This window comes from Oncorhynchus clarkii, chromosome 18 (genome assembly GCF_045791955.1).
Source record: "Oncorhynchus clarkii lewisi isolate Uvic-CL-2024 chromosome 18, UVic_Ocla_1.0, whole genome shotgun sequence".
Classification (NCBI taxonomy): Eukaryota; Metazoa; Chordata; class Actinopteri; order Salmoniformes; family Salmonidae; genus Oncorhynchus; species Oncorhynchus clarkii.
Window position 1 is genome coordinate 39,818,401 of NC_092164.1, and position 12,221 is coordinate 39,830,621.

The window sequence follows — 12,221 nt, forward strand, 5'->3', positions numbered from 1 at the left end:
CAAATATATTACAATATGATCAGATAAATAAAGCAATATTTTCTTATGGCTCTGTCAGTAATCTTTAATTTTCAACAGACACAAAAGACAAATTTCCTTTATATAAATATCCCCATAACATGAACATTAAATGAAAGAAACCGGTATTCAAGGCACCATCAGTAGACTATATTTTCTATTTTAGCAAAAGTGGGCTAAATTTACTTCAAAGAAAAAACAATAATAGCAATTTTCTATCATCCACTCAACTGAAATATTTTTAAAATATAATTGGATTGAAATACAAAAAAATAAAGTGCAAAAATCTATTAATCAAAAACAACACTTTGTTTAAGGAGAAGTAACATGCAGTGAAAACAAATATTAAATTTTAACTTTTAAACTTGAACTGAGTAAAAACTCTAAATATGTGATTGCACAGTAATGTTCACTTGTTTGAGGTTGAGGGTGATACTTGGTGGTGTCCCATCTTTTCCACAAGTTCATCAATGTTCGGGGTAAGGCTCTGAGCTGAAGAAATCCTCAGAATTGAGTGGAGGTGTTCAGCAGTAAGTCGACTTCTGTGTGATGTTTTGTTCAGGTTCATCAAAGAAAACAGTTGTTCACACAGGTATGTGCTGCCAAACATAGACAACGTTTGAGCAGCCTGGATGCGCAGCTGGGGCATTGTGCCGGGGAGGAAACGGGCGAACTCCGCAGCACCCACTGCCGCATATTTTGCCCTCAGTGCATCATTGCATTGGAGGTCAATCAACTCCATTTGGAGGTTTGGTGGTGAGCTTTCCACGTCAACAGCAAATGGGTTACCGAGCAGTTCCAACCTGCTTTTTTGTGCTTCAAAGTCAGCAAATCGGCGTCGAAAGTCAGCGGCAAGCATACCTATTTTATCAGCCAACTGTGTGCTCGGGAACGCACTGGTAGAGAGCTTCTCTTTCATGGTCTGGCAGCTGGGAAAGTGGCTCAAATTTTCTTTCCGCATCTGCGTCTCCCACAGAGTCAGTTTGGTTTTAAATGCCTTCACTGTACTGTACATATCAGAGATGACACGATCCCGACCCTGCAGCTGCAAGTTTATTGCATTCAGATGACTCGTAATGTCACACAGAAAAGCCATTTCACACAGAAACATTTCGTCTCGGAGTTGTGTTGTGTCTTTCCCTTTGCTGTCCAAGAACAGACAAATCTCCTCACGAAGCTCGAAACATCTTTGAAGCACCTTTCCCTGGCTTAGCCATCGCACCTCTGTGTGATAAGGCAAATCACCATGCTCCGTTTCTAACTCCGTCAGAAATGCCTTGAACTGGCGGTGATTCAAACCTTTGGCTCTGATAAAGTTAACTGTGCGCGTGATGATGCTCATTACATGCTCCATTTTCAAGGCTTTACCGCACAACGCTTCCTGGTGTATGATACAATGATAAGCTGTCAGCTCACCTGTCGCGTTTTCCTCTTGCATCTTTTCCCGTATCTTCGCCACCAGTCCGCTCCTGTGTCCACACATCGCAGGTGCTCCGTCGGTTGTCAAACCCACGAGTTTTTCCCAAGGCAGCTCCATCTCATTTACACATCTTGACACCTCTTCATACAAATCATGCCCCGTAGTTGTGCCATGCATAGGACGTAAAGCCAAAAACTCCTCTGTCACGCTTAGGTTGGAGTCCACTCCGCGGATGAAAATTGACAACTGGGCAATGTCAGAAATGTCGGTGCTCTCATCCACAGCCAAGGAATATGCAATAAAATCTTTTCCCTTTTTCACAAGCTGCTCTTTTAGATTGATGGACAACTGGTCTACTCTCTCGGCAATGGTGTTTCTGCTCAGACTCACATTTAAAAAGAGTTGCCTTTTTTCTGGGCAAACTTCGTCACAAACTTTAATCATGCAGTTTTTGATGAAATCCCCCTCCGTAAATGGCCGGGCTGATTTAGCGATCTCTTCTGCCAAAATAAAACTGGCCTTGACAGCAGCCTGGCCTTGTGATTTGGCTTTTTTGAACAGAGCCTGTCGAGATTTGAGGCCTCGTTTTAATTCCTCTGCCTTTTGTAGCCTTTGTTCCATGTCCATATTCTTGTTTTTGTCCGCGTGTTTCGTTTCATAATGTCGTCTCAGATTATACTCTTTCAGTACCGCCACACTTTCTCCACACAGAAGACACACAGGTTTTCCAGCTACCTTCGTGAACATATACTCCGACTCCCACCTTGTTTGAAACCCCCGGTTCTCAGTATCCACCTTCCGTTTTGCCATTTTTGATGGGTATCTGAAAGTTAATTTTACTGTGATGCTGACGACTGCTGTGCCAATAAATATTGAAATGAAGCAGCCTACTGCTCGGTGCGTCACCTTTGCATTGTGGGAAATGTAGTATTGGTGCGTGTAAAAGATCTGCGGGCTGCCGGCTTGCTGCGGGCCGGTTCTAATAATAAATCAAGATCATCCCAGGGGCCGTAAAAAACCTTCTTGCGGGCCGGATGTGGCCCGCGGGCCTTGACTCTGACATATGTGTTTTACAGTCTCCCGAGGGGGAAAGATTTGGTCGTGCCCTCTTCATGACTGTCTTGGTATGTTTGGACCATGATAGTTTGTTAGTGATGTGGACACCAAGGAACTTAACTCTCAACCCGCTCCACTTCAGCCCCGTCGATGTTAATGGGGGCCTATTCGGCCCGCTATTTCCTGTAGTCCATGATCGGCTCCTTAGTCTTGCTCACATTCGGGGAGAGGTCGTTGTCCTGGCACCACACTGCCAGTTCTCTGACCTCCTTCCTATAGGCCGCCTCATCGTTGTCGGGGATCAGGCCTACCACTGTTGTGTTTTCAGCAAACTTAATGATGGCGTTGGAGTCGTGTTTGGCCACACAGTCGTGGCTGAACAGGGAATACAGGAGGGGACTAAGTACACACCCCTGAGGGGCCCCAGTGTTAAGGATCAGTGTGGCAGACGTGTTGTTGCCTACTCTTACCACCTGGGGGCGGCCCGTCAGGATGTCCAGGATCCAGTTGCAGAGGGTGGTGTTTAGTCCCAAAGTCCTTAGCTTAGTGATGAGCTTTGTGGGCACTATGTTGTTGAATGCTGAGCTGTAGTCAATGAACAGCATTCTCACATAGGTGTTCCTTTTGTCCAGGTGAGAAAGGGCAGTGTGGAGTGTGATTGCGTCATCTGTGGATCTGTTGGGGTGGTGTGCGAATTGGAGTGGGTATAGGGTGTCCAGGAGGATGCTGTTGAAATGAGCCATGACCAGCCTTTCAAAGCACTTCATGGCTACCGACGTGAGTGCCACGGGGCGGTAATCATTTATTCAGGTTACCTTCGCTTCCTTGAGCACAGAGACTATGCTGGTCTGCTTGAAACATGTAGGTATTGCAGACTCTTTCAGGGAGCCGTTGAAAATGTCAGTGAAGACACTTGACAGTTGATCCATGCGTGCTTTGAGTACGTGTCCTGGTAATTCGTCTGGCCCAGCGGCTTTGTGAATGTTGACCTGTTTAAAGGTTTTGTTCACATCAGCTACCGAGAGCGTTATCACACAGTCATCCAGAACAGCTGGTGCGCTCCTGCATGATTCGGTGTTGCTTGCCTCAAAGCAAGCATAAAAGGAATTTAGCTCGTCTGGTAGGCTCACATCACTGGGCAGCTCCCATCTGGGTTTCCCTTTGTAGTCCGTAATAGTTTAAGCTCTGCCATATCAGATGAGCGTCAGAGCCGGTGTAGTAGGATTCAATCTTAATCCTGTATTGACGCTTTGCTTGTTTGTTGGTTCATCTGAGGGCAGAGCAGGATTTCTAATAAGCGTCCGGATTAGTCTCCCACTCCTTGAAAGCGGCAGCTCTAGCCTTTAGCTCAATGCGGATGTTGCCTGTAATCCATGGCTTCTGGTTGGGATATGTACGTACAGCCACTGTGGGGACGACGTCATCGAAGCACTTATTAATGAAGCCGGTCACTGAGATGGTGAATTCCTCAATGCCATTGGATGAATCCCAGAACATATTCCAGTCTGTGCTAGCAAAACAGTCCTGTAGTGTAGCATCTGCATCATCTGACCACTTCCGTATTGAGTGAGTCACTGGTACATCCTGCTTTAGTTTTTGCTTGTAAGCAGGAATCAGGAGGATATATCGAGAGCTTTGTATGCATCTCTGTGTGTGGAGTAAAGGTGGTCTTTTTTCCCTGGTTGCACATGTGGCATGCAGGTAAAAATGTGGTGAAACTGATTTAAGTTTGCTCGCATTAAAGTCCCCAGCCACTAGGAGCGCCGCTTCTGGGTGAGAATATTATTTTCTTATGGCCTTATAGAGTTGGTTGAGAGCGGTCTTAGTGACAGCTTCGCTTTGTGGTGGTAAATAGACGGCTACAAATAATACAGATGAGAACCCTCTTGGTAGATAGTGTGGTCTATATCTTATTATAAGGTACTCTACCTCAGGTGAGCAATACCTCGAGACTTCTTTAATATTAGACATCGCGCACCAGCTGTTATTGACAAAAAGACACACACCCCACCCACCCCTCGTCTTACCAGAGGTAGCGTCTCTGTTCTGCCGGTGCATGGAAAATCCCGCTGGCTCTATATTGTCCGTGTCTTCATTCAGCCACGTCTCGGTTAAACATAAGATGTTAGTTTTTAAAGTCCATTAGGTAGGATAATCTTGATCGCAGGTTTGGAATGCCACTGGAGGGAGGCGACACCATTCTTACGAGTAATTCCATAATTTGGTGTTTTGTTGGTGGTGCAAAACCCGGTCTCCGGCACCGCTCCAGAATCTCCCATAAGTGTTTAATTGGGTTGAAATCTGGTGAAGCAGACACGCACACATACACACACCCTTTAAACCCCCTATGCTCCTTTGAGGTCCCTCTTTCAAAGTCACTGAGATCTCTTCTTCTAACCATGGCAGCCAAAAATAATGGGCAATTGGGCCCTAAGCATGATGGGATAATAATTGCTTAATTAACTAAGGAACCACACCTGTATGAAAGCATCTGCTTTCAATATACTTTGTATCCCTAATTTACTCAAGTGTTCTCTTTATCTCAAGTGTACCTTTTATTTACGTATTTAGAAGTTGTTAATTATAGAAGTTGAGTGTGTACTCTACAGCAAAATCATTCTCTAACATTTCCAGACGACCCACCCTGAGGGGCTCCTCCAACATCCAGGAGGGTTCGGAGAAGAAACGGGAATCCCGGAAAAGCGGCTTCCTTAACCTCATCAAGTCTCGCACCTCCAAGTCCGAGAAGAGCCATGGAGCAGCCGCCATCACCACCCCGGCTTCTGCGACCGTCAGCACTGTAACCGAGGAGCTTCTATCCCCCAAGGCTCCGTTGCGGGACCACTCGGAAATCTCCCCTGACCGCTCAGAAAAGCTGCCAACCCATGAACCCACTACGGAACAGCACTCGGAGAGTGATAGTAAGGGGGGTCCTCACGGTGGCTGGCACTTTGGGGTCCCCGTAATGGGCATGGACCTCCTGGCGGAGATGAGAAAAATGCATGAGAAAATGGCCGCCCATAAGGTGGGTAAACTGACCAGTTTTTGCTGCTTTTGACAGCTAAATCTATGAGCCAGTAGAACCCCCTAGCATCACTGAACTACTGAATAATTACTTTCTTACAGGGTAACACACAACCACCTCTGAAAAAGTTTATTTTAAAGTTGAATGTACACTGTTTTTGCTGTCTTCAACCTTTGATCTGCCAATCATTTGGAAGGCTATAGATCATCGTGAGTGGATAACTGTGTGAAGGTGTTGCCCTATGGTGGCTCTGTATGGAACATCCATGTCTCTGCATGGTTCAGACTGTTGAATACGGTCATGCACGAGTGCCCTCATAGAGCCATGCAATGGAAAACACAATGGTGCCTATAAAAGCAGGTTTAGGACAAACTGAAGACATTGTCCATACTGAAAAGATGTTTGTTTGTTCTTTTGACAGTCTGACTCATCTTCCTCTTCAGACAAGGCAGACGGTAAACAAGGTGAGTTGGCCTCGAGATCCCAATCAGATAATTAGACGTTTTATTCCATTTAGTGATATGTAATCTTTATGTACTCAAAGATGGCGCAACTCAATTATGCCACAACGTCTGTCTCACTGTTCATCTTGCCAGCTGCCATGTGGTACAATAAAATGACCGATATGGGTCTTCTTTGTTATGTCTCTCTCTGTAGGAAAGCCAGAGAGTCAAACATCGTCGATATCGCCAAAGTCTAAGCCCACCAGTGTTACACCCAGACCCCCGGGCACCAAGCCCCAACTGGGACCACACAGTTTGGGACTTCTGAGCCCTCGCACCAGCAGCAGCCACAGCCCAGGTAGGCATATGAATAAGTATACTTTACTGATAGTGATATGGAGATGGGAAATAAGGCCATCAGAATAAAAAATGGATCAAGAAGAAGAGGACTTTGTTTGTGATTTTTGTCTTAATTTGTCCTGTTGTCTGTAACCACTCTTTATTTGTTAATGAATTCACCCTCAGGTGACACCCCTGACTCCCCTCTTGGAAACGTATCCCCAAAAGGACCTCTGCCCGCCCCTCGCCTGAAGAGGGCGCCGTCAGACTGTGAGCGGGAGGGGGAGACAAGCCCCATTAATGGTAGGTTTATGTATCTATTACCCATGTACCCTCCACCCAGAAGAACTGTCTTAGGAACAGCTCACGACAGTCCAAAATTTTGATATTGAGAGTAGAGGAATAATCAAAGCTATTTTGCTTCACGTAAAGACAAAGGCATTCATTTCAATTAACTGAGAACATAGTATGCTATACAAATTGTTTGGTAGAATTGAAGCATAAAAGCATCTTTCACCCTCAGTATGAAAATGGATCCACTGTCTACTGTAAGTCCCTCTGGATAAAAGTGTCTGCTAAATTACTAAAATGTGAAATGTAATGTAATCTCTGTCTGTCAGTTGAACTCACAGGAGACTCTAGCCCATTTGACTTAGACCATGAGACGGACAGGTCTGTTATTGGCGGGAGACAGTGGTCCTCCCTGAAGAGTTCCACTTCTGTGGTACAGGAAGTAGAGGGTCGAGAGCGCACCAAGTCCCTCCCTGCATCTGGTTAGACCAATTACCTTCTCTCCTTCAGGTCTTAAAAAAAAATTAGGACATGTACAGTGTTGAGGTGTAGTTTTGCATCTAGCAACAACCAATGGCAGTAATGTAAGTTTTGGCAGGTCCAATTGTGGCCGTACCTTTTGAAAAACATGCAATTCTCAGTAATAGTAGTTGTATGGGTTTCTCCAGGAGCTCTTGTTGTTGAGCTCTTGTTGTTGGTTTATTAGTACTCACACAACTGTGACGTCGTGTTTGTAGTCTCAGTAGTACCAGTAGTTATGGTTGTAGGCTACCAGTTGTAGCTTCCTCGTTGTTTAGTACCATATCAGCTAACACACCGCTGTCTTGTGTCACTGTCCTTGCAGAGAGACCTTCGTCCATGGTGGACGCTGCCCACTGCCAAAGCCCTGGAGTGTTTGATAAAGACGACAACACGGAGGAAGACTTCCCTCCTCCCCCTGACACGGACCAAAGACAGGACCTTATGCCTGACAACGTGGAGGAGGAGGAAGAGGACACCATCAATGACATCGTCCCAGTGTAGAGAGAAAAGATACATCAAGTTTCTCCATACTTTCCTCAGTGTTCCATGGAGTGTTCAAGTGCACACTTCGGGAGAATCGTAATGCAGACACATAGCAAAGAACAAAAAAAGCTTATGGACAAAACCTTGCTAATATCTTAGTCTTAACAAAGACCGTTGATTGGCTTATTCAATCAACCAATAAGCAGTGTTGTGTTCCTATGTCTAATGTGCATGTAATGTATATTTGTCTATCTATTAACACACTGAAAGAGATATATGGATGTGTTGACAAATATGTATGGGATTTACATTGTACCATGGGCAAATTGATCAAGTAAACCTTATTAATGATAGGCATAATAACTTTGATTTATCATGATTTATATGAAATACATTTATTGAGGGGCTTGGTGATGGTTTCCATATAGTGTTAGTTTTATTGGCTAAATTGATTTATGCTGAAAATACACACTTTTTTCAGTTTTTTTTTTTTTACAATGCATGCATTGTAATAAAATCCTTTACATGTAACATCAAGTTGTCAATCCTGTATTTGTATATTTGTAACAATAAAAAATATTTCTACTGGTATACTGCCATGTATGATCTATTTTGCCTTCATATAGACCTACTTCATAAAAGGTATGTGTTTTGCATAGGCTTACCCTTGCGTGACATTTTGTTAACCGTGCAAATCTCTCTCGGTCAAAATAACATTTTATCAATGTTCTACCTAGCTAGCTCCCTTAGCATGTTTTTATTACATTTTTTTTATACCCTCTCCCTGGCCTTTGTACTAGAAAACTAGCTAACTTTAAGTCTCTGTCGATCAGAAGCAAGGATGGTTTTGCGCTATGTACCGGATTGTAACTACTACTCCGATAAACATTTATAGATTTGGCCTACTACATGATACTCAAAATTTCCCTATAATGAGGTTGCTACAACCTTGCCTATGGATGAAAGTTTACAAAGTAGGTGCACACAGGTCGATAGAAATATTTGAGGTGACGCATGGATAGACAGTGACACATTCAATACCGCCTTGCACGCTCTTGTCTGATCTAGGGTGTAATCATTAGTCCAACAGTTGCAAACCAGAGTTTCTATTGGGCAAATTCAGGTATGTTATCCCAGTTTTGTTCCATTTACTTCAGTTTAAGAAACGTTTTCAACAGAATCGGCGGAATGAATTGTCACACCCTGGTCAAAGTATTTTGTGTTTATCTTTATTTATTTGGTCAGGCCAGGGTGTGGCATGGGTTTTTGTATGTGGTGTGTATGTATGGGGATTGTAGCTAGTGGGGTGTTCTAGTTAAGTCTATGGCTGTCTGAAGTGGTTCTCAATCAGAGGCAGGTGTTTATCGTTGTCTCTGATTGGGAACCATATTTAGGCAGCCATATTCTTTGAGTTTGTCGTGGGTGATTGTCCTTAGTGTTAGTTTGCACCAGTTTAGGCTGTTTCGGTTTTCATTACGTTTATTATTTTGTAGTGTTTGTATTTTGATTCGTGTTTTACGTTTGTTTAATAAACATGGATCGCAATCTACACGCCGCATTTTGGTCCGACTCTCCTTCGCATCAAGAAAACCGTTACAGAATCACCCACCACAAAGGGACCAAGCAGCGTGTCAACAGGCAAGAACAGCCCAAAGTGGAGTACAGTATGGACTATACTTCTTGGGAGGAGATAGACAGGTGGGCGGTCGACCCAGGGAGAGTGCCGGAGCCCGCCTGGGATTCGATGGAGCAGTGCGCGGAAGGATATAGGAGAATGGAGTTTGCGAAGCAAGCAAGGCGGCGCGGACGGAGGCCCCATAGTCAGCCCCAAAAATTTCTTGGGGGGGGGCTCAGGGAGAGTGTGGCAGAGTCAGGAGCCAGACCTGAGCCAACTCTCCCTGTTTATCGTGAGGAGCCAAGGAGGAGACCAGAGCCGGTGTTGGAGGTGAGCGAAACAGAGACTGTGAAGGAGTTAATGGGGAAATTGGAGGTGAGCGAAACAGAGACTGTGAAGGAGTTAATGGGGAAATTGGAGGAGAGAGAAATGAGGGAGTTGCTGTGTTGGTGTTTTAAACATGGAATTTGCCCGACGGAGCGTGTCGGGGATTTGATGGCACCTGGGTCAGCGCTCCATACTCGTCCTGAGGTGCGTGTTAGTCGGCTGGTGAAGATGGTGCCAGTCTCACGTACCAGGCCTCCTGTGCACCTCCCTAGCCTTGCACGTCCTGTGCCAGCACCGCTCTCAAGATCTCCAGTACGCCTTCACGGTCTAACCCATCCTGTGCCACCTCCACACCCCAGCCCTCCGGTAGCAGCTCCCCGCACCAGGCTTCCTGTGCGTGTCCTCGGCCCAGTACCACCAGTGCCAGCACCACGCATCAGGCCTACAGTGCGCCTCGCCTGTCCAGCGCTGTCGGAGCCCTCCTCCTCTCCAGCGCTGTCGGAGTCTCCCGCCTGTTTAGCGCTGTTAGAGCCTTCCTTCTCTACAGCGCTGCCGGAGTCTCCCGCCTGTTCAGAACTGCCAGTTAGCATAGAGCTGCCAGTTAGCATAGAGCTGCCAGTTAGCATAGAGCTGCCAGTTAGCATAGAGCTGCCAGTTAGCATAGAGCTGCCAGTCTGCATAGAGCTGCCAGTTAGCATAGAGCTGCCAGTCTGCAAGGAGCTGCCAGTCTGCAAGGAGCTGCCAGTCTGCAAGGAGCCGCCAGAGCTGCCTGTCTGCAGGATGCCGCCAAAGCTGCCAGTCTGCAAGGAGCCGCCAGAGCTGCCAGTCTGCAAGGAGCCGCCAGAGCTGCCAGTCTGCAAGGAGCCGCCAGAGCTGCCAGTCTGCAAGGAGCCGCCAGAGCCGCCAGTTAGCATGGAGCAGCCAGGGCCGCCAGTCAGCATGGAGCAGCCAGGGCCGCCAGTCAGCATGGAGCAGCCAGGGCCGCCAGTCAGCATGGAGCAGCCAGGGCCGCCAGTCAGCATGGAGCAGCCAGTCAGCATGGAGCAGCCAGTCAGCATGGAGCAGCCAGAGCAGCCAGTCAGCATGGAGCAGCCAGAGCTGCCAGTCAGCATGGAGCAGCCAGTCAGCATGGAGCAGCCAGAGCTGCCAGTCAGCATGGAGCATCCAGTCAGCATGGAGCAGCCAGAGCTGCCAGTCAGCATGGAGCAGCCAGAGCAGCCAGTCAGCATGGAGCAGCCAGTCAGCATGGAGCAGCCAGAGCTGCCAGTCGACCAGACTCTTCCAGATCTGCCAGTCGACCAGACTCTTCCAGATCTGCCAGTCGACCAGACTCTTCCAGATCTGCCAGTCGACCAGACTCTTCCAGATCTGCCAGTCGACCAGACTCTTCCAGATCTGCCAGTCGACCAGACTCTTCCAGATCTGCCAGTCGACCAGACTCTTCCAGATCTGCCAGTCGACCAGGATCTTCCAGATCTGCCAGTCGACCAGGATCTTCCAGATCTGCCAGTCGACCAGGATCTTCCAGATCTGCCAGTCGACCAGGATCTTCCAGATCTGCCAGTCGACCAGGATCTTCCAGATCTGCCAGGATCTGCCGAAACCACCAGCCAGCCAGGATCTGGTAGATTCATCAACCTGCCTGAGCTTCCTCTCACTCCTGAGCTTCCTCTCACTCCTGAGCTTCCTCTCACTCCTGAGCTTCCCCTCAGTCCCGAGCTGCCTCAGTCCCGAGCTGCCCCTCAGTCCCAATCTGCTCCTCAGTCCAGTGGGGTTCTGGGTGAGGACTACTAGGCCATGGTCGGCGGCGAGGGTGGACTATCCAGGGACGCGAGGAGAAGGGGCTAAGACATTGATTGAGTGGGGTCCACGTCCCGCGCCGGAGCCGCCACCATGGACAGACGCCCACCCGGACCCTCCCTATTGTTTTGAGGTGCGTTCGGGAGTCCGCACCTTAGGGGGGGGGTTCTGTCACACCCTGGTCAAAGTATTTTGTGTTTATCTTTATTTATTTGGTCAGGCCAGGGTGTGGCATGGGTTTTTGTATGTGGTGTGTATGTATGGGGATTGTAGCTAGTGGGGTGTTCTAGTTAAGTCTATGGCTGTCTGAAGTGGTTCTCAATCAGAGGCAGGTGTTTATCGTTGTCTCTGATTGGGAACCATATTTAGGCAGCCATATTCTTTGAGTTTGTCGTGGGTGATTGTCCTTAGTGTTAGTTTGCACCAGTTTAGGCTGTTTCGGTTTTCATTACGTTTATTATTTTGTAGTGTTTGTATTTTGATTCGTGTTTTACGTTTGTTTAATAAACATGGATCGCAATCTACACGCCGCATTTTGGTCCGACTCTCCTTCGCATCAAGAAAACCGTTACATGAATACACCCCTGATCACACACAAACAGTTCACTTTCAAAGCCACATACAAGCAGCTCGTTGTATTCCTTCTCATCTCTACACGCTCTCCTCCTCTCACCTATATATTTTGTATAGTTTTATCTAAAAATGATAACTTTTTAAATGTTTATCTATTTTAATTTTTTATGAAATTAACTGAGGAGGATGGTCCTCCCCTTCCTCCTCTGAGGAGCCTTCACTGTTGCACACCTACTTGAGCATCGTAGTCAAGTTGGTCTCCCTTGTTTGCGTTTGGTGGAGTTTAAACTGAACTACAGGGAAGGAAAC

The 12,221-nt window shown here is 46.8% G+C and overlaps 1 protein-coding gene across 1 annotated transcript in view; it reads left to right on the top strand.

Moving 5' to 3' along the window:
- The window catches only part of LOC139373477 (F-actin-uncapping protein LRRC16A-like), a 39,340-nt gene extending 31,152 nt beyond the window's left edge, over positions 1-8,188 (top strand). Inside the window, exons 34-39 of the mRNA XM_071114034.1 lie at positions 5,129-5,519; positions 5,941-5,983; positions 6,177-6,320; positions 6,488-6,604; positions 6,922-7,074; positions 7,437-8,188. Of these exons, the coding sequence (XP_070970135.1) occupies positions 5,129-5,519; positions 5,941-5,983; positions 6,177-6,320; positions 6,488-6,604; positions 6,922-7,074; positions 7,437-7,615 (1,027 nt within the window). The 3' untranslated portion in view covers positions 7,616-8,188. The remainder of the gene's footprint in view (positions 1-5,128; positions 5,520-5,940; positions 5,984-6,176; positions 6,321-6,487; positions 6,605-6,921; positions 7,075-7,436) is intronic.
- The last annotated feature ends 4,033 nt before the right edge of the window (positions 8,189-12,221 follow it).